The 26,175-nt window shown below is 48.0% G+C and overlaps 1 protein-coding gene across 1 annotated transcript; it reads left to right on the top strand.

Moving 5' to 3' along the window:
• The first annotated feature begins 785 nt into the window (after positions 1 to 785).
• Positions 786 to 26,175, top strand: LOC146194803 (beta-alanine transporter-like). Its single transcript, XM_084596642.1, has 5 exons — positions 786 to 1,145; positions 8,260 to 8,589; positions 9,592 to 9,792; positions 12,353 to 12,742; positions 25,978 to 26,175. The coding sequence occupies exons 1-5, from the start codon at positions 786 to 788 to the stop codon at positions 26,173 to 26,175; spliced, it is 1,479 nt and encodes a 492-aa protein (XP_084452768.1).

Genomic DNA, 26,175 nt, shown 5'->3' with positions numbered 1-26,175 from the left:
ACATCAGCTAAATGTTTCACAATAAATATGGGAGTGTAATCAGTATGGCGGAGTGAAAACGTTCAATCAAGTTGAGAAGAAAAAAATCCGAACCCCCGCTTTTTCCTCGCGCTTTGGAGCATCAGTGGCAATTACAACACATGAATGAAAATGTTGCAAGTTGTCATTCAAAATTAAAATCAAGGTAGACACTGGCAAAGAGTTGGCATGATTGAGATAAATTTCATCATGGACCAAATTAATCTGAGATAGACCAGAACTAGCTTGTGAAAAAGAGCCCACATCTACTGACAACGGCGTTAATAACGATTGCACATATACAACTTGCGGCGTTTTATAGCGAAACCAATGAATGCGAACAAATAAGTTAGGGGAAGTAAAGAAATTTGATTGTGAACACGATCGGAAAGAAACATAAGAATCATATAATTTATAGAGTGGACTGTACCATAAGTTGCTGGAAACGGGAATCCAAAGGAAGTACCCGAGCCTCACAGTACAAGACATTTAATGCCAATGATTTCCTTGTGATTTCTTCGACTTCATCTCTACGCAAAAAAAAAAAAAAAAAAAAACACTTTCTTCCGCACAACTCTATTCGATCACTGCCTTCTTTAAATTAGTAAGTTCAAGTAAAGAACTAAAATTTTAGAGCGATCCTCAGGTCACACTGTTCGACGCGCAGTCTTTTTTTTTTTTTCACTATTCTGCGCTCTGCACATCAAGCCTCCTGCTCTGAGCGCGTGGTGGCAGAAAGAAGAAGCCCCGAGGCAGCCGCCTACACGATGAACTGGGACAGCGGTCATTACGTGGTGATACCAGAAGGATTATCCGAATCCGGTCCCCACCTGAGCAACGCCCACCCGCCCGATGAAACCAGGGCGGTCGTGGACAGGGTCGTCTACGACATCCTGGGCCACGGAGCATTCCAGCGCCGCATTATGGGCTGCAGCCTGCTCGCCATGATGGTGCTGCTGTGCCACTCGCTCGCCTACCGCGCCATCGCCAGTCCCGTCGACCACTGGTGCGCCCGGCCTCCAAAGCTGCGGCGGGCCATCACTGTCAAGACGTGGAAGAGCGTGGCTATACCCGTCGAACCAGACGGCAGCTTCAGCCGCTGCGCCGTTTACGACCCGCCATTGCCGGTGAGGCAGAGCAGTTTACTCTGAGATAGCACATCTAATATTTAGGCTTAGCGTGCTCGATGCAAACCAATGTCTGCCTCGAAAACTCTAGGAGGTGCTCAGGACATCTCAGGAGGTGTTCCTAAGGCGAAAAAATTTAGGGCTAGTTCTACTGTAGTATTATTTGACATACGCCTTTGCCATAGAAAAAGCAGGAAAGCTGTACAAGGAGAATTAAGAGGAGTTTCTCACTTGCCCGGCGTGGCACAATTCTTTAGCGCGTTCGGCTGGAGCATGGACGGTTAGGAGTTCGAATCCCAGCGCAGGCTAAATTAGGTAAGAGATTACTGGGTTTGTATCTGAATTGGTCAAATGACGTTTTTCTCGATTGGCTTCTAGATTAGGTTGTAGGTTAGTGGTTTGGAATATGGACTGTATGGTTATCGACTCGATTCTGGTCTGGCTTATGTGGAATGTGTTATTGTCTTAGAACCTGTCTTGTCGGATGCATGCCACTAATGAGCTACTAAATGTTTTTGCCTTAACATATGTCTGTGGCAATCTCACGGAATTCAAAATGAATCCGGTACGGTGGTTTTCACGCGATAGAGCAAGGGCTACGTGGCGTAGGACAGCCGGCGTCGTCGCTGTCGGCGCATTCGACCCTGAGCGAATAATCCTGATTTGCCGGAACAATCATGACGTTAGAGACACGTGACATAGTGCAGGAATGCCAGACACATCAAAACGCTCATGTGACGTCGCGCATGGAAGGTTACTAAACATTGCATGTGTATCTAATTACCGCAGGCCTCACGTAGAGTCCGTCTTTTATAGCGCATGATAGCTTCTCGGGGTGGCGCAGTGATTGCGACGCTCGACTACTGTTCCCAAGGATACGAGATCGAATTTCGGCTTCGGTGATCGCTTTTCGATTCAGGCGAAAAGCAAGGCGTCCGTGTGCTGTGCGATGTCAGAGTACGTTAAAAAAAACCAGGTGGTCAAATTTCCGGAGTCCTCTACAACGGCGCCTCTCATAGCCTGAGTTTCTTTGGGACGTTAAACCCCACAAAACAAACAAACAATCTTGCTTGTCTGCCATTACATCTAACTCCACGGAGAAGACTCAAGTCATTTAACTATATCAAATCATTGATTTCGCTGAAAGAAAATTGAGAACCGCAATTCAACCTTGAGCCAATCCCTTTGAGAGCTGGAGGCGCTACCTACTAGGCCACGCAAGGAAGTTGAGAACAAGCAGGAGTATAACGTATGTATTGTATAACCTATTATGTGGCATTTATGAGGTTGTAACTGACCAAGTTGGAGGGGAATTTTTCCGTTTTATATCATTCGCTTTGAAGCGGCATTCGGTGGCGCCGGCATATGGCCGCAGCAGGAATCGAGACTACATCTTATGTACTTAGAACATTACACGCATAATGCGGGCCTCAAAGGTATCTGTGTTTTTCAACTTGTGCTGAAAAAGACTAAAACAAATTTCAAGGTTGCGCCTAAGAGCCCTGATTGCGGATGGCACTTTACAAGAGCTGTTTCCACTGACTGCATCATCCATTTCATCCCTACCATCATCCTCATCACTCTTGCTACTATTACCATTATCGAATAAATACACCGTTAATGTCATCGCTACTATCATCCTCACGCTAGACAACGAGAATTAAGATCGGTTTCTCGTGCCGTGCGGGGTATCGAAGTTTGAGTGCTCAACCGGAGTTCGAGGGATAGTGGCTGGATTTCCGGCGGAAGAGTATTTGTTTTGCGAAAATTATCGCAGTTCATGAGGCAGAAGGCTTATTCATGAACACGTCTTAATTCACTCGAACCTCTACTCCAAGCTGCCCTCGAGGTCTGGTTTTCGTTTCAGCAAGCAACCTCCAGTCGATTCGCTCCTCCAGAAAGCGAAGAAAAGAAGTGTTTCGAGAATCTCGAGTCTCCAACGACACTACCTTGGGCGCTCCTCGACCACAACTCCACTTGTAAACATGGCAGACGTCGCATCGCTCGCTCGCTGTGTGGACTTCCTTATACTAAACTTTCACGAAAGTGGATACAACGAGAATGCACCGAACATTTCTCTAAAGCATCGGCTAAGAGTGACAGCGATCCGAGACTTCTGGCGCGTTATCGTTTTACGAGTGCGGCCAGGACTAGCCTTCTGCCGTCCCTGCCGCTAACGCCGAACATGGATAACCGTGTCACCACCGACTTCTGTGCTGCGTTGAGCGTCGCATCATCGCATTGCGCTTGTGTCGCACGGGCACATTCCAAGTCGACGTTTCGGAGCCTGCCCAGTGCAGAGTTGAAGCGCGCATTTTTCTAATGGTGAGCTCGCCCGGGGCCGGACCCGAGTGGCAGCAGCGGCACGCTCCTTCCGTCGCTCGCCCTGTGCGGCGGCGAACTTGTGGGGGAACGGCGTGTTGCATGCAGTATGCTGGGGGAAACTGGAGGCACGGTGGAGCTCTGCGCACGTCTGTGCTGCGCCCCACATATCAGTCGCTAGCCCGTCGACTTGAGGGTACGTACTATCGTCTTCGGACGCACGGCACTGTCGAGGGAGCGCGTTGGTTTGCTCGTCCTGCGAAGAGATATTCGAAGTGGGCGAAGGACATGGCTTTTGAAGAACGTTTTCAATTACGGTTTCCAAATTGTTTTTAAACCACAGGTAGCATTTGCTTCGACAGAGTTGAATTCGGTGTGCATGCGCTGCAACACGCTACGAAGCAACACGCATGTTTTCACCGCTCGCCCCCGAGCCCTCTGAAGGCCAGAGCCATAGTTATAGGAGTTTTGGATGCTTTTAGTTCTTTTTTCTGCAATGTATTCTGATAACTGTCAAAACCAGACAATAAAAATAAGGCACAGTGGCAAAGGGTGCACATAGATCTCTCACCAAACAAGTATTCATATCAATTCTCGAGGCCTACGTCATGTTCAACGTAACTCTACGTCACCAGCAGTAGCTGCTGCCAGATTCAAAAACGTTTTCGGCCATTTTTCACAGCCACCTTATTCATCCAGCCCGCAAAACGAGTTCCACTATGCTGTAAACGTCGATGTTGCGTGCGAAAGGTGTTTAAAAGACTCTGCATAAAAAACGGGCAAAAATTTCACTTTAACCTCGTCCCCATACGGCATTTCCGCTGTTTCGAGTGGACTACGTACTCTCGAGGAGACCTTGTCGTAGGAAATTCCTGGGGGCGTTCATGAATCCGAGTCACCCTTAAGTGGAAGAGTTGCTGTTTTTTCTTCGTGGAGGGGAAGCGTCGAGTCGAAGCTGGTTTGTGAATACGGAAGTAAAAATAGGAAACAGACAGTTCGCCAGGGGATTCGCCTGTGCCAGCAAAGGTGATGAAGCAAGGTTGTCAGAAAATGTGTTGTGTTAGATTGTGTTCTGGGATTACTGCTCGAACCAGTGCTACCTCTCCTGTCCGATAACCGTGTAGGTCACCAGGTCTCAATGTGCACCGTTGCCTAGTGGGGGCGATGTAGGAAAGCGGCTTGTCAGAAACGCACAATATCAAACTTTCGCAGGAATGCAATATCTTTACATTTTGTAAGTTAATTTCAAGTTTTCACCCTAATTTTGAAACTCATTGAATGCGTTATACGTATCCGCGAGTGGGTTCTGTGGATGGTGAGGAACGTTGGGGTAGCTTGCCGCTATCCATGATTACAGCTGCAAGAACAGAGATCGGAAAAAAGTAATAAGAAAAAAGCAACGATTTACGGTTATTAGTCTGATTTCTTTATTGAAAATTTGCTCCGACAAAAATTTGAATATTCGACTGTGCCAAATTATTCTGCCTTTGCAATACTTCGAGGCCTTAAGCCTAACATTTCAATTCTTCATACGAAATATTTGTCATAGTTTGTTGATATTGTAACGTTTGAAAACAGATGAACAGCGACGGCCAAATAAGCGGCCTGCGGTCCCAAATGCTCTTCAGTCTCCTCGTCTTTCCATGAGGACGTCCCATCGATAGCAAAACCCGATGCCACTCTGGCCGTTTCCACAATACATGTTGCTTTACCTCCTCTTCAAGAGGAGAATCTGCCCGGTTTCGAAAAGGTGGAAAGAAAAGATAAACAGTGGCGGAGGAACAATGCAGAAGGTGGCAAGAGAGTGGCGCGCACACTGCACTGAACGCGAGTGATAAGGTTTTTTTTATGCTGACATGCACAACGTGAGACTCAGGAGCGCGACGCGTAGAACGGAGAGTCACTTCCGGAAGGACCTCGTAATCCACGGACCACTGCACTACACCGGTGAAGGACCCTATATAGGTTCAGAAAACTCGCAAGAGATATACAGTGTTATCTCTCTAAAGGATGTGGGTCCATACCCAGACCTCATCATCGCGATGACATTCGATGTCCTGGTAATGCAGGTTATATCACTGGGCATCCCGGATTTCTTGCTGGCGATGCGAAGTCTGACCAGCCGGTAGGCTTCTTCGGCAAGGTGGGCGAATTCTTCACAGCCGTTGACGGAGGTGTCTCCTCTATTCGGGAGGTGCATCGCATCTAACATGGTCGTTCCAGTTGTCGTAGGCGGCGACGTGGTCGTTGTGGTCGAGCCAATCTTGAACATCCACAAAGGTGCCTCCATGGGAGGACCTTGAAATGCGTAGCGAATTGATTACTAGCGACGAGCGTGTAGCCTGTGATGGGACACAAATTTGAGTGGCTGTTGTGACGCATTCGTTTGCGGGAAGGGGGGAGGGAGGGGTCTCAAGTCCGCATCTGATTTAGAAGGCACTGCAGGATGTGGCTTGTCCGAGGGCTGGTAGACGGCAAGCATTGTGGTATCTTGACTACGAATGGACACTTCCGTCCGGGACAAGAGGCGTAGACCTACCCTGCACCTGCACCAACTTTGACGGGTGAAATTAGAGAGGCAGAAATGGCCCGTTAGGCAGCATGCGGACATAAAAGCACTTTAGTCTCGTCGTCTTTCCATAAAGGCGCCACACAAATGGCAAAACTCCATGCCACTCAGACAGTTCCTTCCACACATGTGGCATTATTGTCAGTAATTTGCAGATGATACAAGGCACTCCTTTAGGAACAGCAGTGCCCAAATGGCGCCACGCCCGAATTATGCAGCACGGATTGCATATAGAAAGGCCCCTCTTAGCATTTCTGCTGCCCCGAATGGCAAACTGGTCTATTTAAGCAAACACATCTTTAATTCGGTTTGAGATGGTCATAAGGCGACAGAGACAATATCTTATTTTTGAAGAGAACCTGAGTCAGTTTCGGCGACCAGCATGGGAGGAGAGGCCGGTTGTAATTCATCCCTTGTTCTATGTATACGTCTATCGCTTGTAGTAATGCTGTGTGTCATCTGCGCAGCTATCTGCACGTCAGAGATCGTCTCTCAGCATGTGTTTTTCAATAAAAAGTTTAGTTGTGAAAAAGCGCTCGTGTTGTGTCCTTCTACTCTTGGTCCTCGTTTTTCGCGCTACCTTCAAAATGAATATGGTTTCATGACTACTGCAGGTTCACAATGATGTTTCCGGCAAACCATGTGCTGTAACGCAAGCAATAGAAAATTTATTACGACAGTAACAAACAGATAAATAACATCGAACTGTGTGCGTGAGTTTGGTATGTACCTGGCGTGAATGTTTATGCAGCCCCATTACAGCTCGTACTGTGGTATCTGATGGAAGAAGTTGAAAACTACTCTGCTGTGGCGTTTCCATTGACTGTACTAGTTATTACAGTTAAATAAAGGCCATGGGCAAAAGTAGCGAGAGACGAACGCATGTCTGATCGCCACCTTTTGTCATGTATTTCATTTCGCGCTCTACATATAAAATGACACCTTTGCATCTTGCCGTTGTGTCCATATTATTCATAAGTTTTTATTGCGAAAACAATACTACTAGCACTTTTCTGCCGTCAGTGGAGGTCGCTCATTCGCTCCGGCGCAGCTGCGGCGCACGCCCACGTGACAGCGTGATGTCACGACCGGAGGAGAGCAGGGGCCCCAACTCGTCTCTTTGGCCGTAGTCGTTCCTTCGCTCGGCGCGGCGGCTACCACGTGACAGCGTGACGTCACGACCAGAGGAGAGCAGGGGCCCCAACTCGTCTCTTCGGCCGTAATCGTTCCTTCGCCCGGCGCGGCGGCTACCACGTGACTGCCTCCTCGGCTCGCCGCGTGAGGGCGCTCGCTAGGAGAGGATAAACGAGGCGCCGACGGCGCGCTCCGCTTATTCATGTCTGAGGGGATGTACAAGGCGTCGCTGGAGCGACGTGCTGTGCGCAAACGCCGGCTCCGTGCCGAGGAGACAGATGTAGAAAGCAAAGAGCAGTGTGCTAAGCAACGCGCCTATGCCGCAGAATGGAGAGCCCGGCGGCGTTCTACAAGTTCAGTGAGCAAGAGTAGTTTTATCGACTCTCTGAATGCCGAAGAATCGTCTGTGAGTATTGCAGAGCGATGTAATTACCACAAAACAAAGCGCCGTGCAGAAAAGCCACCGGACCCGAGTGTAATTACCAGTGTTCAGACCAAGAGTCACTACTTTACGGACCACCAAAGCATGTTCATTGGAATAAACAAACAGTAGAAACCACGTTGTGTCCAGAGTAAATCATTTAGTTGCACAAGAGGCGAAGCCGTGCCAAACCACAATCAGAGCCAAGCGCCGCCAGGGAGGTATTGCTTTCGCAATCACTTAGGCTCAACCAGCGCTAAGCCACAACTAATTTTTCGACGTGTTTATTAATTCCTTTGCCTTCCCCACTCAGTAAAAGGTCATGGTTTAACCATTATAGTTACTCGATGCTAACGTTTGTAGAATACCGCTCTTGCCTTCGAGTTTTACGTGATATTGTACATCACTATTAGCACATTGCTCCAACACAGTGCCGTTTTCCCGCATTTTTATTTTCGCCGTTGTCTTCTGCTCCCTGGCAATGTTCTGTAGTAGTTCTCTGTCATTTAGGTCGTAGTGCGAAATGTCGAAGCGGCAAATCGTTCCGCTTCAAACCCGCACACGAACATCAACTCTATTCGCTGAATCTGTACTAGGAGTACTTGATTTGGCCACTATAATTAGCTCCCGAAGATTACAGCTAAAGCATTTCTTGATCGTTTCCAAAGGCGCCGGGCGGAGCAGACCCACGGGCGGCGGTCAGCTGCACCCAATGGGAGTACGCGACCAAGTTCCGCAACCGCAGCATCGTGAGCGAATGGGACCTCGTGTGCCACCGAAGCCGCCTGCTGCAGCTGTCTTCCTCCGCGTACATGGCGGGTGCAATGTTTGGCGTGCCCATCGCCGGACTGCTGTCGGACTACTTCGGCCGGAAGCCGATCATCACCGGATGCGTAACGGCGCTCATCTTCGCCTGCGTCGGGTGCATCGCGGCGAACAGCTTCACCATCTTCGTGCTCGCTAGGATGGCCGTGTCCGCAATGAGCAGTGCGGCACAGGTACTCCACGGCACTGCGTGCCCGCGGTGCTTAACAGCGCAATACGTTTCTTAATGCCTTCTCTCCTGTTCTCTTCCTTTCCGTTATTTCTCTCTTTCCCTCTAAGGGAACTGTCTCGTCAGCACTGTGCTCAAAAGGCATGCATTGCGAAGATCCTAGCAGGAAAGGTCAGAGTGCACATTACGATCTGCCTTTTTCACAATTAGGCGCTCTCTGGCAAGTGGTTGAAAATTCGTTGGCTACTGGTTGCAAACGTCCTTTGGCATGGAGAATAGAAAATGAATTTTCCCTTGCAGCTTGGGAGACGCAGCCGCACGTGAAATGTCCACTTGTGTACTTGACAGCTAGTTTCATCTGTCGCATACGACTGTCACGAACATGAACTGCGCATGACCTCTGAGATCAGCTCCGGGCTGCGCCATTCACGTTGTCAAAAAGCTACGCATGCGCTGCTGGAGAGGGTGGTTCGTTTTCAACCAGGCGAAGTTGCTCATGGGCCGAGCAGCTTACGAAAAAGGCGGAATATTGCTGAACTGCACTGCTCCCACAAGATAGTGGACACAGTAAGCTCTTTATTTTTAATGACTTCTCTATAATGATACCTTTCGAGGCATTTGTGCCTGCCTAAGCCTTCCCTGAGGGAAAGTAAAAAATTAAAGGGAGGCGAGCGTAGCAGGGTTTCTGTGCAAAGGTCGTGTTTCTTACCCATATTCTCCTTCTACCATGGTTAGATTCTGTAGATGACTGCTATGTGTGAGGATGGACATCAGCGCGGGAACAGGCACAATGCACCCAAGCAGCGAAAATGTTAGCATGCGCGAAGAACAGAGAGGAGGCGTAGGGCGGGTAGTCTCGATGCCGATTAGCTTTATTCCTTTGTGTGCCGGTTCTCTCCCTTGTGTGCGATTGACTAGTGCCTACTACGGTCGGCTATGCTCTGTTTCAGACTAACTGCGGCTTATCCGCGGCATATTTTGGGCTCACTACAAATGTCGTTCTCAGGTGCTCAGCTTCATCCTGCTGTACGAGGTAACGAGTCCGGAGATGCGCGCCGCCTGCGCCCTGCTGGCCACTGCGACGGGCGTGATGCTGGTACCGATAGCGTTGGAAATCGTGGCCGCAGCCGAGCTGAGCTGGCAGGCCTCCCAGATGCTCCTATTGGTGCCCACTGTGTCGCTCGTCTACACACACTACCTACTCGAGGTACGGCTGCGCTCTGCCTACAATGTCCAGGGACGCTAGCATAAAAGCGGATGCTCAGGATTGTTGGCGGTTCACAACGAGCCCGTACTACCGCCCTTTTCTTAGACTCGACCAAGTGACAACGCCTGCCTATGACCCTTGAAAGCACAGGATTACTCGGTGCGATTATTTTTACTTGCAATTGACTTGCTGGTTGCTTATTGCAACGAGATGCTTCGCGAACATTTGAGTAGTAAAGGATTGTGCTTTCTACGCGCTGCTTAACCTCACCTTTAAAACAGTTCCTGACCTCCTCGGCTTAGACATGCTAGACTTCAAGTGCGTCAAAAATTGGCCCTCTGCAACAAACATTCATACTTATTACAGTAATTTCAGATATTTTAGGCATGGGACACCTGTCAGCGGCAGCGCAAACAGAATGCTTTGTCTAGACTCCCTGGGCTGACTTAGCACGCACGCTCCAGAACAGAGTGCGATGGAATACCCCCGGTGAGGCCAGTTGGCAACACACCTTTGCAATCACCAACTTGATATCAATGCACAATTGTTCATTCATCCACGCGTGCGTCGTCCAACCCGACACTCCCACCATCACAACCTGGAACCAATCTTTGCCCGTACTAACAGATTCAAGAACTATTTTTTTCCGCGCACTGTCTCCCAGTGGAATGCACTTCCAAAAGATGTTTTCTCCGCTAATAATGTAACAGTTTTTGAAGAAGGTGTACGAAAAGCCCTGCTTTGATTTTTTGCTTTCCTATTTGCTGATTCAATTTTTTTTCCCATCATATGTTTGCACTGTACCCTGTTCGTTTTATATTTTTGCTTGCAGATAGTGGCGCTGAAATGCATTTTCTTTTGTCCTGTATTGCCCTCCTGCTTTGTCTATATTAACTGCAGTATGTTCTAAAAAAATAAATACCTTTGGGACCCTCCTCTAGTATTCTGTGTAACGCTTCTCGCCAGTCTCTAGTATCGCTGCAGATGGTAATATACCGTTGCTTTGAATATATTCGCTAAAAAGTAATAAACGACAAAACGCGCGATTGCCTCGTAATCCCTCTATTATTTGTATAATTTTCTTTCCTCATTGTAGACAGTCTCGTTCAGGAAAAAGCAGCTTGCAGCTGAAGTCGGTCATTTTGTATATTAAGCACGCATGCTCCAGGTAGCACCGTCTGCAAGTTCAATTCAGGAGCTGATGACTTAAGATACTGGTCTTCGAGAAGTGAGTAGGGCCTGTTTGGTGTCTATTTCCTTCCTACTTTTTTACACGCCCGCTTGATATCTCTGAAACGATGAGCCCCCCCCCCCCCCCCAAAAAAAAAAAAAAGGTCAAGTTACATTCACGTGCCGTTGTCTCGACAGCGCCACTCTAATAAATCAGTGGCGATAACCTTTAGACTACATAATGAGGTTGGTCTCATTCGGGTTTAACAAAACAAATGTACTGTTCATAATGCACTGAGTGTCGCCAACTTCTGCAAGCGTGACAAAAGCCACAGCTTGCATCTTTCCTTTTTGAACGCGTACCGCACTGACCAGGTTGGCGGCATATGCGTGTCGTGTACTTGTGCTGGGGTTCTATTCTTCAACGGTGCCAAAGGCTTTCCCTTTTCTTTAGTTGTCCGCGCATGTGCATAGCTCTATTTGGGTGATACGCCAAATCTATTCGAAGGCCGTGTTCTAAAGGTTCGTCGTGCGTACGTACAGTATAGTCCGTCCACACTTACAGTGAGCACGCCGGTGTACGAGCAGACTCTTCGCAGAGCGTGCAACACATCCCCGCATAAATGCCGAATGACAGAGGCGAACAGGGGCCTGGTGACGTTGTTTCTTGGTGACACCCCTTCGCATCAATCCCCGACTCTGTCAAACGCTCTGGCGCTCCAAGCAACCAGGCGCTCATGAATGCACGCTTTGTGAGCCGTATGTTTATGCATGTTAGTGGGGGTGCCTAGCGATAAGAACATCAATGCTTAGGGCGCAAACAACCTCGTAAGGCTAATACTTTATAGCACAAAAAAGACAACCAGACAGAGACGGGTTGACGACACACAACACAAGCGCTCAGTAACTACTTTAATGCCTGAAGGTGACACTTTGTATTGATAGTGAGCGCTTGTGCTGTGTGTCGTCACCCTGTCTCTGTGTGATTGTCTATTTTACGCAATAACTGATTAATGTAAATACGCACCAGCTCACCCAGAAGGACGTTTTAATCAAGGTTGTAACGATAACCAAGCGAACGTCAAATGAAAGAAATGAACTAGGGTGCAACACGAGATGCAAAGAACAAGAGATTGAACACTATTTATTGTAGCAAAGGTACCACCACCGAAGGAAAGCGCAGCAAGAGATGGATTGTTATTAGAAGGAGGGATTGAAGAAGGGGATATCAGGAGGTGGTGCAGGACAGTAATATTGTTGTGGAACAACGCACGTAACTAGTCCCTTCATAATTGTGATAGTGATGATAGCGGTAGTAGAAACAAGGTTTGGGCACCTTATTCTTACTTCGCTGAATACGTGCGACAGCCCCCGTTACTTCACTTCGCAGGAGTCTCCGTGCTGGCTTCTCGCTACGTGGCAGCTCAAACGCGCTGAAGAGGTGCTCCTCCTTGCTGCTCGGCGTAACGGCCTCGTGGTCGAGAAGGCGGCGCGCTTCTTCAAAAAGCTGAAGGCCGAGATGAGGCGGCACGCGCACGCCTACCTCGTCGCAGTTAGCGTCGCGGCGACTGACGCGGCGCAGCAGTCGGCCGTGGCTGCCAAGAAGAGCAATGTTGGCGGCTGCACGCGCGATTTCCTGTCTGGCTGGCGGGCTCTATCCGTGTTTCTAGCATGGTTCACCGTCATGTTCTGCTACTACGGCCTCATGTTGGCGGACGAGCAGCGAGAGGGTGCCCAAGTGCGACTGCACGGAGAAGATGTGGCCTACCTGATCATGCTGGTGCCCATCACCTGTTTCACATATTTAGGCACGTGCCAAGACTGCTCGCTTGCTTTTCCTGTTAGTAGCTACTGGAGTCTTCGCATACTATTATCCCAAAGAACAGCCGTTCACTTATGTGCGTGTTTTATCAGGCCAAGTGCAGGGGTACACAGGCCTACGGCAAATGCTTTCGTAGAGTGCTTGCGCTACGCAGGAGACGGCATGAATGCTTAAGCCAGCGCGCCCTCTGGCTCAGAGGATGTTTTGGAAATGGGTCCATAACATATCGTTTCTTTCGAGTTGGTGAACCATAATGGACAATAATATAAGTGCGCAACAAACACGAGACAAAGAGGAGAAGTGGACAACAACGGCGCAGATCTGCGCCGTCGTTGTCCCCTTCTCCTCTTTGTCTCGTCTTTGTTGCGCGCTTATATTATAGTCCTTTCTTTCTCTGGCTTCATTTTCTTTTCGATTACGGGAGCGAAATGTATTTTTTGCTGCACGTGCTGTTCACTCACTGACAGAGGTGGGCAACCTCATGAGGTTTCGACCTCATGAGGTCGACCTCAACCTCAAAATGACCTCAACCTCACGGAGTGAGGTGAGGTTGAGGTGAGGTCGGTGACAGCTCGAAATTTTTTTAGTGAGGTCACGAAATTGGACCTCAACCTCACGCGTGAGTTTGAGGTTGAGTGAGGTCATCATTGTGCGAGGTCGAAATTGTGAGGTCCAGGCTTTTTGCTGTTGCCACGGCTGTCTTCGAAGAGCGCCCCTTTTGACGCGGAGCTCGAGCGTACTGCCGCGGTGTGTCCGCCGGCTCTCGGTGTTTGGTTACCCCCCGTTCGGACGACCGGATGCCGCAGCCCCTGCCCAGCTTTCGGCATTCCACCATAATGTCCGCAGCCCGAGGACGCTTCCCTCGGGTCTTCTTGGAAGGAGATATTTTTTTTTTGTTTACTTCACGAACTCCTCATGCCCCCCGCCCGCCACCCCCGTTTCCTCTGACTTGCTTTTGCCGATGCTTGCCGCCGGCTCAAACACCCAGGAGCGCGCAAAGCACATAACTCACGTTGACCCGCGGTGCTTTTGTCGGATGCCGCAAAGAAACAAGCAAACTAAAAAGTGAAGCAAACTGTCTTTGCGCAGACGGCGCGGAGCAGAACTGTTTGTCGTGTGCATGCCCGTTTCCAGGCGCTAACGTCGCGGCTGCTGCCTTACATTCGATAAAGGACCCCGCTTTACATTACACGGAAACTTACCAGAAAATGGTGCAGCGAAATTGTTAGAGGACGCGATACTGACAGATAAAAAAAAAGGAAAACGTGAACAAACCAGGACGACCGGCACAATACCATCTGAGCATTTTATCGAAGTCCTCCCTTTCGAATTGTACGTCATCGTTCTATATTCCGGTCCTCTAAATTTATATTCTGGTATTCTCCAAAACAACCTCCCTTTGGTCTTGTGCTGCTTGTTCCTTCTAACAGATTCACAGGTGGCCACGAACAACTGCAATGGGACGAAGGTGCTAGCGTTCCGTATATAACCAATATAGCGGTAAAACATGCAAAAGGGTGAAACGGACGGCACAGCTTATAAGACGCAGTGGTATACAGGAAAGAAGCCTGGGGCCGAATTACGGTTCTCGCTCTAAAGTTATAGAGCGTGACGTCAAAATGACGACGCCGTGACGTCTCGGCGAGACGCCAACGCGTGACGAAAATCGGAATCAACCAATGATCGCCAGGGTGCCGCCCCGGGCCGCTTATTTTCACGGCAACAGGTTTATTCGCACGTCAAGGAGCCGTTTGCTAACTTTTTTATAGATATAGCGTGTGGATAAATTAACTAAAGTTTTATATTTTCAAGAAGCCACATTTAAAGTTCAATGTCATAAAAAAAATCAAGAAGCAGCTGCAGTTTTGCAATTAAACGCTCTTGTGGGTAGCTTCTTTTGCCGCGAGGGCGCGCTGGCAGAGGTAAACAAACCGTAAAAATGGCGATTTTCAGTAAAACAGCTGATTCCACGGCTATAGTGCCGGCTTTTGCGCATCGTCTGATGTCAAGGTACTGTGTGATTGTCCTAAATGCGCGGAGAAATCATATCGAAAGCAGTGTAATCTGGGCTTTGTTTATTTTTCTTTAGGAAACAGAAACAAAAGAAAGATCGATCGCGGAGCACAGGCAAAATAAACTTTTATGTCCACACGAACGTCTCACACACAAATGCTTCAGTTAGAACGAGCACGGGGAAAAGCAACGCGGTTGAGCGTACACTACCAACCTCGCTCGTTTTCATTCGTTTTGCACTGTATGTCGCCTTCGCCTCCGCCTTTTGCATTGGGCGCACTGCGGAGCCCAACCACCCTTCAGCGCCAACTTTGCAGTACTAGTTGAGTTCAGCCATTTGACGCACGCACTTGCTCACCATCAGTTATGAGAGGCCGACTACCTGTGGAGACGAAATCCTCCGGAGGAAAAAAAGAAAAAAAAAAGATCGAAGCACGCATGACAGCCGCACCGTCAAGAGCGGTCGACTGCGAGCTTCATCACAGTTCATCGGCGCATTCATCGCACCACCATTCCGCTTTCGCATTTTCAAGTCGAAATAGGCGTCGGAACAACTCGCCGAACAAGTAGAACGCATTCTCACACACCGCCCTTCGTCGTTGCTCGCGCCGGCGTTGCCGCCTCAGCGCCGGAGCCACCACTCACACCACTCCGCCGCGGACGCCGCCGCCATTTTACTCGCTCTAAAACGTTTTAGACCGTCTCATCGCGCTCTACAAAAATAGTCTAAAACTACGGGCATAATTAGGTGCGCGACGTCATCTGTTTTTTCGCCTCCGCGACGCAATCGCAGCATCCCGTGACGCAACTTTTCAAGATGGCGACGGCGACCAATAGGAGCGGGCGTTTTAGAGCGCTCTCAATTATAGAGCGGTCCGTAATACGGCCCCTGCACATGTTAACTATTTGCCGAGATAGAAGAGACAATATATATGACAAAAATATATGGGGCTTGCATACAGTGAAGCCCATTGAAAAAAAAATGATTTCGCTCCGCTAAGGCCCCTTGTTTTTCTCTCAAATTCTAGTGAAATCAAGCAATGCAGGAGAAAGGAGGAGAGTAAGGGATTCTTAACTTCATAATATCAGGTTTCTATTGAAATCTCTTATTCGGGCGCAGAAAAAAAAAGAGAGAAAAGCGTTCTCTTACATGTTTTTATGAGCTAGAAAGTATTGAGATTGTTTTCGGCTCAACATTTTGGTGTCTAGACGGACGAATTGGTGTAGCGAACTGAGCGTGTCTCTTTAGTGCTCCCGTCTGCTCCAGACGGACAAATCAATCGGATGAAAATTTTTGTGGCCAGATGTCGGAATAATTTTTTCAGACATTTGTCTTTTTCTTTAAAAATCAATTTAGATATACGTGAATGAAGCCGATTACATGCTAGCACTGAGGAATGCAGTACTAAGTCGATGTCTAAAACCTTCTATACGCTCTGGGAAGCGCAGTTCTCTTCTGTTTTTAGTGTGCGACATTTGTTATTACTTTCGTCAACATGGTTATATTTTCTTGTATGTCAATTAAGTTCGTACACTGTCGAAAAGAGAACAGGCTTCTTCCCTCACATTAGGCTCTTTCTTTGGCATCTTTTCAGAGGCCCATAGCACAACCCTCCTTTCCATTTACCGGCGCGGTCATTTAGTTTTTCTCTTTTTGCAAGTATTGAAAAGCGATATGCAGTCTCTGGAAGCGGAGCTGACACACATACCCCACTGCCTTTGGTGTGTGTTGGTGACAGTTCGGCATTCACTGCATGAGCAAAACCAGATGCCATGGAGACGGACGGCGAAGGGAGGAGCGCGTGCACAACAGGGGGCGCGGTCCCTCCGGGCTGCTTGCTCGCCTCCTTTCTGTTGTTCTTGTCTTTATGTTACGTTTATGTGCTGTAACTATACGACACTAACGGGGAAACGGTTTCTCTCGACTCACGTACGGTGCATGCGGCGAGCAGCTTCGGAGACACCACCGTGCAATTTATTAGTTTAGTCTTCAAAGGAAAACAGGTGAATACTAGAAAGAATTGCTCGTCTCAGAATTGTTGGCGAAATGGCATCCAGTATTCAGTTCAGACGTACAAGTATTTATATCATGTTTTTTTTTTTATTTTTAGGCGGGTGGGAGTTGGACATTTTGCTCCGGCGAAGTTTGACGGGTGAGCCGATGTTCGCGACAGCAAAGTGGTTCACGTTTAACACTTTTTTCCTAGCAGTTCCGACCCTTGTAATTTTTTAATGTAAGCGTGGTGTTCGAAGAAGCAATTCCGCCAATTCTTGCAATACGCCACGGGATCACAGAATTATAAACAAACGTCCAGGAGTGGTCGGTTGGGACCTCATAAGATAAACCTCATTCCTCTTGGAAATTTTCTGAAGGTTTATTCGGCGTTGGCCGAGTTTTATGATTAATTGGTGTTTGCTGTATTTTCCTCTTTTGTTTGTTTTGTTGGCGATTTAGTCTTCACAAGTCGTTTCATGAGTGGCTATTATGGAAAATTTGTGCCCCGTTAATATGACATCCGTTAGTATGGAGGACCCGAATTATTATTAGTTTTCTGGGGCGAAGATTTTTCAATGTATTTATGCCTCGTTAATATAGAAACTCGCTCTCTGAACAATGGACAGGGGACGAATGCACACAGCCTATTCGGCCCATGTATTTTTGTCTCGCTAATATGGACATCGTTTGAAAAAACCAGGGGCGTCCGAACGCAAGTTAAAGAAGGGTGCGCAGGCCGGGAACCTATGCGACAGCCGATACGGTCGGGTGCCTGAACGAGTCCTGTGGAGTTGGAAAGAACCAAAGCGGGCGTGTCGTCGTTTTAGGAGGGGAGGGGAGGGGGGGGGGGGGGGCGCAAGAGCGGAAAGCAAGGGAGGAGGAGGAGAAGAAAAGGAGGGTGGATGGCAAGGATCGTACACAGCAAACCGAAGGTCAGTATAACTAAGAAAGACCCCAAAAGGAGGGAACCGGGAGATTTCTGGGTGCAGCGGCAGCGCCGCAACTAAAGGCCGCAGTCGGGAAAATAGCAACATGTGGTCGCAATAAATTCTGCTGAACGTGAACAGAAGAGAAGCCGGTAAAAGCGTAAGAAAGAAATAATAAGAAGAAAGACAAGCGCCAAAATTGGGGGTGGGAAGTGAAGTTTTTCTATCCCAGAACACAAAGTGTGTTCCATGAAGCCGTTAACGCTTTTCGGTCAGGGTTAAGACACACTCACGAAGTAGAGCGACAAAAGAAAGGCGACGAGCACGCAACCAGGACCGGGCGTCCCGTCCTGGAGGCCCTCCCTTCTCATGCTGCTGGTTTTCGTCACTGTTGCGCTGCCGAACTACCACATTTTGCAACACAGCGATCCGCATGTCGGCTTCGCCTTGAGATAACGATGCGGCCTTGACAAGGTCTGAGCTCTTCGTAGTCGGTTAGCCGTCGTTCTAAAATGTACTTCAGCTTGCAGTGTTTGTTTTATAGGAACACATACAAACGGCACTGGAAAGGGCTGTTTGATAGCCCTCTGTATAGTAGCCTGCCAACTTGACTCCCTCGCTTCCTTACAGAAACAGTACAAGGCAAGAAAGAGAATCAGAAGAACGGAAAGTCAGGGAGGTTAACTAGGGAAAAAGAGTGCTAAGAAGCAGAAGCCTGTAACCCTCAACTTTAGTCTGACTTTTGGCATGGCGGGAGTTAAACACAAAGGAATGGAGCTGAACTTTGTCGCGAAGCGGGAAATCTGTGAATACAAGCGGCAAAAGCCATCTCAGTCAATCCAAGCCATGAAAGACTGGACCCAAGTTCAACTAGGCCTCAGCCTCGCCAGGTCGACGGTATACCATCTATATATATACTACAGGACTCCGATAAATGACTCAACGTCGGCATCGCAGCGAAAGCCACAGTCCGACAGCGCCAAGCACAGTTCGAAGAAATGGAGTCAGCCTTGTTAATGTGGTTCGGGAATGTGTACGCGAATGGTGCTGTCGTGAGCGACGAAATGCTTCAAAAGAAGGCTCGCTGCCTCGGCAACATTACGAGTGCTTCTTCTCCTCCGTCTTGATAGGTTTTACCTGTGATGACTTACGGAATTTTTGCTCCGTAAAACAGGGGGATGTTTACTGAGAAATATTATTCTACGCTCTGTCTAGGCGTTACTGACTTCAGCTACTCAAGAGGATGGCTGACAAGGTTTAAGAACAGACATGACGTTTCGGGTCGACGAATCTGTGGAGAAGAGGGTAGCATCGACATCTCGGCTGTGTTTATATACCCAAATTAATTAAAACAGCAGCCATCAATTATAAATTTTTTCTCAATTATATACTTTTCGTTTTTATTCATGACTCGTTATTATGGATGACTCGCTTTATGGACAGCTTTAGTCGGAAGCCAAAGCTTCCGTACTAACGAGGCACGAATGTATTCCTATTGTTTCCTAATTTAATGTATTCTGTCGCAAAACAATGTACAGTGTATTAAAAAAAAGCTCGGCAATCATCACTTTTTTTTTTTCGGATAAAGAAAAAGAGCAAGGATGGAAGGTTGGGCGATTTGGGGTCGGTTTTCTTGCCTCATAGCGCTAAACAGACAGGGACATAGCCAGACATACTGGACGGGCGATAAAAAAATGCGCCCGTCCCGTGTGTCTCACTGTGTCCCTGTCGTTGTTGTTGTTCTCCTCTAATGTCTGTTTAGCGCTATGCGGCAAGAAAAGAAAAAGAGCATATCGTCATTGTTGTCGTCGTCACTAGGGTCAACAGCATTTGGCTTTTCAGTTTATAGTAAGAACTCGCTTGTTTTATTTCTAACACGAATCTTATTCACGTGGGTCAGATGGGATAAACTCTTTGTATTGCATTATGGGCCTATGCGTAGTAACGTTGTACCCATATAGGCCTTAGATTGAAACCGACCACAAAAGGGTAGGCGAGGAGGAGGAGAGGATTGCCACTTTAGTGCAGAGTTGGACATGTAGTCTACGGAGTTCTGCTTTTATCCGGGATATTAATTGCTGTATAAAATTAAGAGTGAAATACAGCCTTCATACGACAAAATTCTGGCTAGCCTATATACCCTAGGATTACCGAGAAATGTATATTAGCTTTAAGTTGCGATTTAATTTAATGATTCTTTTTCTTTTCTTTTTTTTTTTTGAGGTCGAGCGCCCGACCTCAACCTCACATTTTGAGTTTGAGGTGAGGTTGAGTGAGGTCACCAATGGTCACCTGAAAAGTGAGGTGAGGTCGCCTGGGGGACCTCAACCTCAATTGATGAGGTTGAGGTTGAGTGAGGTCGCCAAATATTTTTTGAGTTCGAGGTGAGGTCGAGGTTTTTGAGGTCAATTGCCCACCTCTGCTCACTGAAAATACCAATCAGACGTGATTTTGCTTTCATTGTGACGAATCTAGCAACTAGATTAAAATTAGATTTCTCGCTGTGTATATGTGGTGTAGAACACAAATCTAGCTGGTCTCTCAGAGGTCTCATGAAAAACATAATAGGAAGACTATAAAACGAGCGCGAATCGTTATTTGATGAATTGTCATCGCAATGCAAAATATTTTAAGCTACTTTTATTAACATTGAAAATATGGGTGACCGAAAATATTTCTCCTCCTCTCCGTCTCAATTCGGCCTATGCCGGCGAGCAAGAAGAAATGAAGTAAACAACTGACGACTGCACACTATCACGCCCCGTCCTGCCCATCGTTTATAGATCTATAAACGTTGGTTCCACCTGCATATGTAGTTGCCTTACTATGTAGTAGTTGAACAGGCAGCCAGGGCTCAACACGAGCGCCACCAGGGAGATGCAAACCGCGAGCACCAACTAAACCGCGCTTTTCACTCTCCACACTCTTTGTATGGCTAACCTGACGGTACATAGCGTCCTAAGTGGCAAACACACCACGGACATAGAAGGACTGAAAGCCCCGGAGCCGCTACAGTTCTCCGGAAACGTTGCCGAGTCCTGGAGACATTCCAAGCAACGCCTGGAAATCTTCATGACGGCGACAGAACCGACGGTGGCCAGAAACGACTTACAGAATACAGCATTGCTCTTGCACGTGGCTGGTGAACAGGCCATCGACGCATATAACACGTTCGGACTGGAAGGCCAGCCTACCTTCTGAATGATGCTGAACAAGTTCCATGGCTACTGTTTGCCAAAGAAAACCTATACCGACGAGCGTTTCGTCTTTCGTATGCGAGAGCAGGCTGAGGGTGAGTCGTTCTAGAAATTTTAACGGGATCTGCTGCTGAAAGCCCAAGCATGCAAATTTGGCAGTCTGGCTGATTCCGTTATTTGAGATCAAATCATATATGGTACCGCAGATAAGAAACTCCGACAAAGGCTGCTGCACGAACAGGACTTAACCCTATAGAAAGCGGTCGGCATGTGTAGGGCTGATGAGTTATCGATAAAGTAGAGTAAGCTGTGGAACGAACAACAGCCGGCGATTCACTACGTGAACCAAGGCTCCAGGAAACAGGGGACGCAGCCACAAGCGGTGACCAGTCAACACTGCAACAAGTGTGCCTTTATGCCGCGAGTACATAAAAGGGTCCATTTTGCAATGTGCAGCACACGATCAGCCATCCGCAAAGTTCACGAGGAGTGAACAACTTGAGGACAAATTTGAAACTCTGGAGGAAGCCAGCCACAGCACGGGAGCCAAAGCTGAGTATCTCGCGCAAGCGAGGGTGGGAGGTATCGACGCCGAGTTAAACACTGATACTGGGGCACGGGCGAACGTTTTACCGTTGTCATGTTGGAAACGAGTTGGGCAAAAAGCGCCACTCAGGAAGAGCTCGACAATTTTGCGCAGCTAAAATGGAGGGGTAATTGCGCATGATGGTAAACCGCAGCTGTCACTGGCCTGCAATGGAATGGAGCAGGTTGCCAAATTCTTCATCGTCAAGAAATACCGTACTCCCATCCTGGGTGTTCATGCCTGCGTGTTGTTCGGCTTTGTCATCGCGCTTACTCGGTAATCTGCAACAACGTGTCGCAGTGTCCGCAGGAATTCCATGGTATGTATACGTCCAACAAACGTATCATATTGTCCTCAAAGATGAAGCCAATCCTACAATACAAGACCTCTTCGGGTCCCACAGGCCCTACCATGACCGCTAGAACATGCGCTGAAGCTCTTGTCCGAGGCCAACATAATCAAGAAGGTGCAAGAGCCAATTGACTGGGTGAATCTCTTGGTGGTTTCTTTAAAGGAGGATGGTCAACTTAAGATTTGTCTAGACCACGGGCTATAAATAAGTGGGTGAAACGAAAACATGATTATATGCCTAAACGTGAGGATACCGAGGCTGTGCTAGCTGGTGCTCAATGGGTCTCAACTCTTTATTCCAATGCAGATTTGCATTAGATACCATTGGTCTTGGAAACTGTAAATATAAACGTTTTCCGCCCCTTTCGAAAAGTACCAGTACCTGCGGCTGCTATTCACTATTGCCTCAGTGCTATAGGTATTTCCGAAAACTGTGTCAGCTCCTAGAGCGATTGCCTGAGATTAGAGGCTATGCTGACGATGTTCTTGTGTGGGGCAGAACACGAGAAGTGCATAACAAAAGGTTGTAGGCCGTGCTGGAAAGAGCGAAAGAGCAGGGGCTCACTTTCAACTTCAGCAAATGTAAAGTAGGTCAAAAGCAAACAGAGTTACTTCGCGATGTGATCAGCAGCTAAAGTATTTCTCGATATTCATTACTGGTTCACAGCATTGATGACATTCCACCACCGGCTACTAAGACTGATGTGCAGAGCAGATTAGGGTTTATAAACTATTTGGTAAAAGAGTTGCTTTACCTGTCTGCTGCTACTATTCTAGTGTGGGATGCCATAAGGGATGACACAATCTTCTAGTGGACTAATGCACATCAGGCTGAGTGAGAGGCGCTAAAAGCTCGCTTGCGCTCAAATCCTGTGCTTGCAATGTTTTACCCAGCAAGACCTGTGACAGAGTCAAGTGATCCCAATACGGGCTAGTGGCAGCATTTTTACACCAGCATCCGGAAGGGTGGTGATCAATTGCTCATGCTTCCAGAGTACTCTATGGGGCTGAAACGCTACACGCACAAATTAAAAAAAAAAGCTTTAGCGGTCACATTTGGTATTAAAAATTTCACCATTTTCTTTACGGTCGACATGTTCAAGCAGAAACTGACCATAAGCCTCTCATTGCGATTGCACAAAAAATTGTGAGGGATTTGCCACCCCTTTACAGTATTGTTTTCCTCAAACTGATGAGGTCTGACTTTCATCTACAGTTTTCCCCTGCAAAGCAGTTAGGGGTGCTGAATTTACACTCTAGAGCCATATCCATGAGCAAGGACGGCAGTGACGAGCTAGTGGACGGGAAGGTACATGCAGTCTAGGTGCAGTCTAGAGTCAGTGATGCCACCAAATCACAGCTGGTTCGTGAAACATGCTGAGGACCCTGCGCTTGCAGAAGAGATATGTTGCCTCCAAGAAGTCCTCCCATTGCCTGGGCCATACAAGCCATTTTATGGTGGTTTCCGACAGCCACAACAGCTACAGTAGGAGCCATTAAAGGCTTTCGCCTTAAAAAATCCGGGGCTTGGTGCAGTTGGTAAAACGCTCGGTTGGGGATCCAAAGGATGGAGATTCGATTCCTGGTGGAGACAAGGTTTATTTATTCATTTTTAACTATCTCCCTCGAAAGTTTCACACCTTCTGCCGACAGCCTCTGGCGATAGCTCCTGCTGACAACGATGAGACATTAAAGGCTTTCGCCTTAAATGTCACCGACTCCGGGGCGCTTAAGAACACTTACCAGCTGTTAATGCTAAGGCAGGGATGTATCATAGTGTTTTTGTTTGCCTTTTAGTTAATTTTGAAGCGAAAACTACATTAACCGCGATGCAGAAATTGCGCCGTGGTACTAATTTCTATCGCAGTTGCACCGTTATTTCCACCTTCACTCACACCTTCCGAAGTAAGCCTCGAATGCTCTCACGCGAAATCATGACTGCTGGTGTTCAGGGCTAATCCGCGCGGAAGAAATGCAACCCCCCCCCCAATTCCCCTGAATATATGTGTGAGGGGGCTACCTGTCAAGGAGGTCCAAACCATACTCAAGACCTTCCATTGCCTGGGCCATACAAGCCATTTTATGGTAAGCTGATGGAGGTAGCCAATGTACTGTTCAAAAAAACGCAGTCATTCCCCGTATTATATGAGAAAGGATGCTGGATAGAATCCGTAGTGGTCACCTCGGCATTAACAAATGCAAGACAAGGGCTGAAAGAACTGGTATTCTGGCCAGGCCTCTCTGCTGACATTGCAACGTTGATGCGTGGTTGTCATATTTTCCAGCAATTTGCCTACCAGCAGTCAAAGAACATTTTATCATGCAAGAAGAGCCACACCTACCCTGAGCCAGGGTAGGCATTGATCTATTTGAGTACGGTGGCAATTCCTACCTTATCGCATACGATGCATTCTTTAAGTTTCCTGAAGTGGAGTGACTTCAAGATAACACTGCACAAACTGTCATAGCAGCTTTAAGTAGCGTGTTTCCCGGGCAAGGCTTGAAGTCAGCAGTGACAACGGCCCACAGGAAGTTCGACAATTTTTCGAGAAGTACAAATTTCAATCTATAAACACAAGCCCCCATTATCCCTGCTCCAATGGCCTAGCAGTGAAAGGAGTGCAAATTGTGAAACGTTTTCTTAAGAAGACATCGGACTCTAACGAAGATTTTTGGCTTAGCTTGCTGAGTTACAGCATCATCTTTGAAAGGCTCCCTATGCCCAAGCAAGCTGTCCATGGGCCGCCGCCTTAGAGCCAGCCTCCCAAACCTTGCACCGTATATCCCTGCCCGGCCGGTCAAGCGCTAGCACAACAGCAGCAAAGGAAGGCATCTGCGACCATTGCAAACTGGTGCCATGGTGCGGCTGGGGGAGCATGGACGATTGGACAGAATGGGCTGGGTGCAGGAAGACGTGGCTCCACGTTCATCGCTGGTCATAACCGAAGACAGACATGAGTTAAGACGCAACAGGGCACACCTCCCGATCAGAGGTACCTTTGTGGAGAGAGAGATGACTCTTAGGATGCCGGCCTTGGTGCGCCTGGACCAGAACCAGGGTAGGATGCCGAAGTTCCTCACCATGTTGAGCATGTGTCCAACCCGCCTGATATCAGAATTATCTGGCGACGACTCCAGGGAGGCAGCAAAGTGGTAGTGAATGTGTAGCAGGCGGTCAACGAGAACTGTTCGTCCATGGGCACACCTGACTTATGATTAACATTTTCAGCTGTTACCTGAGTAGTTATTTTTGTCTTATTTGCGTTCAGACTAGCCTCAAAGGAAGGGTGATGTATCGGTACTTAGCTTACTTTGTAGTAGTTGAGCCGGCAACCAGCGCGCAACACGAGCGCCACCAGGGAGATGTATACGGCGAGCTCCAGATAAACCGCGATTTTCACCGTCTATGCTCGTTATGTGTGGCTGACCTTAAGATAAATCGCCAGCGTAACTTGGAACTTCCAATAAGCACGTGCCCAGCAGTCCCATGTGACGTCCAATGGGAGGTTTGCGTGCAATGCGCGCGGGGTTATGTCGCCACAGTCGGTCGCGAGCGGTCACCAGGAACACTTTATAAAATTATTTGTAAAGTATGATGTCCACTCAAAGCTTTCCAATTTGACTCGCATAATCGTAATGACAACCTCTGTGGATTTATTGCATTAGAATATTACCGCAAATATCATTTCAGGAGGTGTTAGAGTTTGCAGCTTCGTGTACTGTCACATGTATCGAAAGCAAAAGACAAGTCATCGTATGCCTAGATCAGGCGGCGGCCGCAAACTCTGGGCTCCTGAAGTTTCCGGCAATCTCCTGTGGCTTACCTCCTTGTCAAGGCCAGATTATCCAGTGTTCAAAGGGTTCAAATGAACCGGGCCCTTTGTTATCAAGGTCTCCCGAGAGATGCAAAAAATGGCAGGTTTCAAGGTTTGGTTCGATAAATAGTGAAGCTATCTTCCCGGTTCCCCATGATTAAAGTAAAGTTAGAGCGTATATATTACAATGCCGAATGCTTCAAAAGCTGTTCGTTTTGATGAATGGTGGTGACAAACTTTATTAAGGCGAACCTTAATTGTAACATCCTAATTATAGAATGGCTCTTGGATGCGTGTTGTGGCCGGCAGGTGATGTTTCCCGGCTACTTCCAAAGCCCCGTCTACCAGCTGCCGTTGGGTAGCCGGGTCAGAACTGGACACCGCAGCCTCCCATCGCTCGAGGTCTGTGAGGTGCCATTCGACTGGTGGAAGATGCTCAGAGCACGAATAAATAGTGTGAGCAAATTTCCGCTTTGGGAGCACCGCAGAGGGGGCATTCTGGCATGA

Source organism: Amblyomma maculatum, chromosome 3, assembly GCF_055883805.1.
Source record: "Amblyomma maculatum isolate TAMU_Amacu chromosome 3, ASM5588380v1, whole genome shotgun sequence".
Lineage (NCBI taxonomy): Eukaryota > Metazoa > Arthropoda > Arachnida > Ixodida > Ixodidae > Amblyomma > Amblyomma maculatum.
The sequence above is the reverse complement of the archived record's forward strand: the minus strand, read 5'-3'. Positions and strand labels throughout refer to the sequence as shown.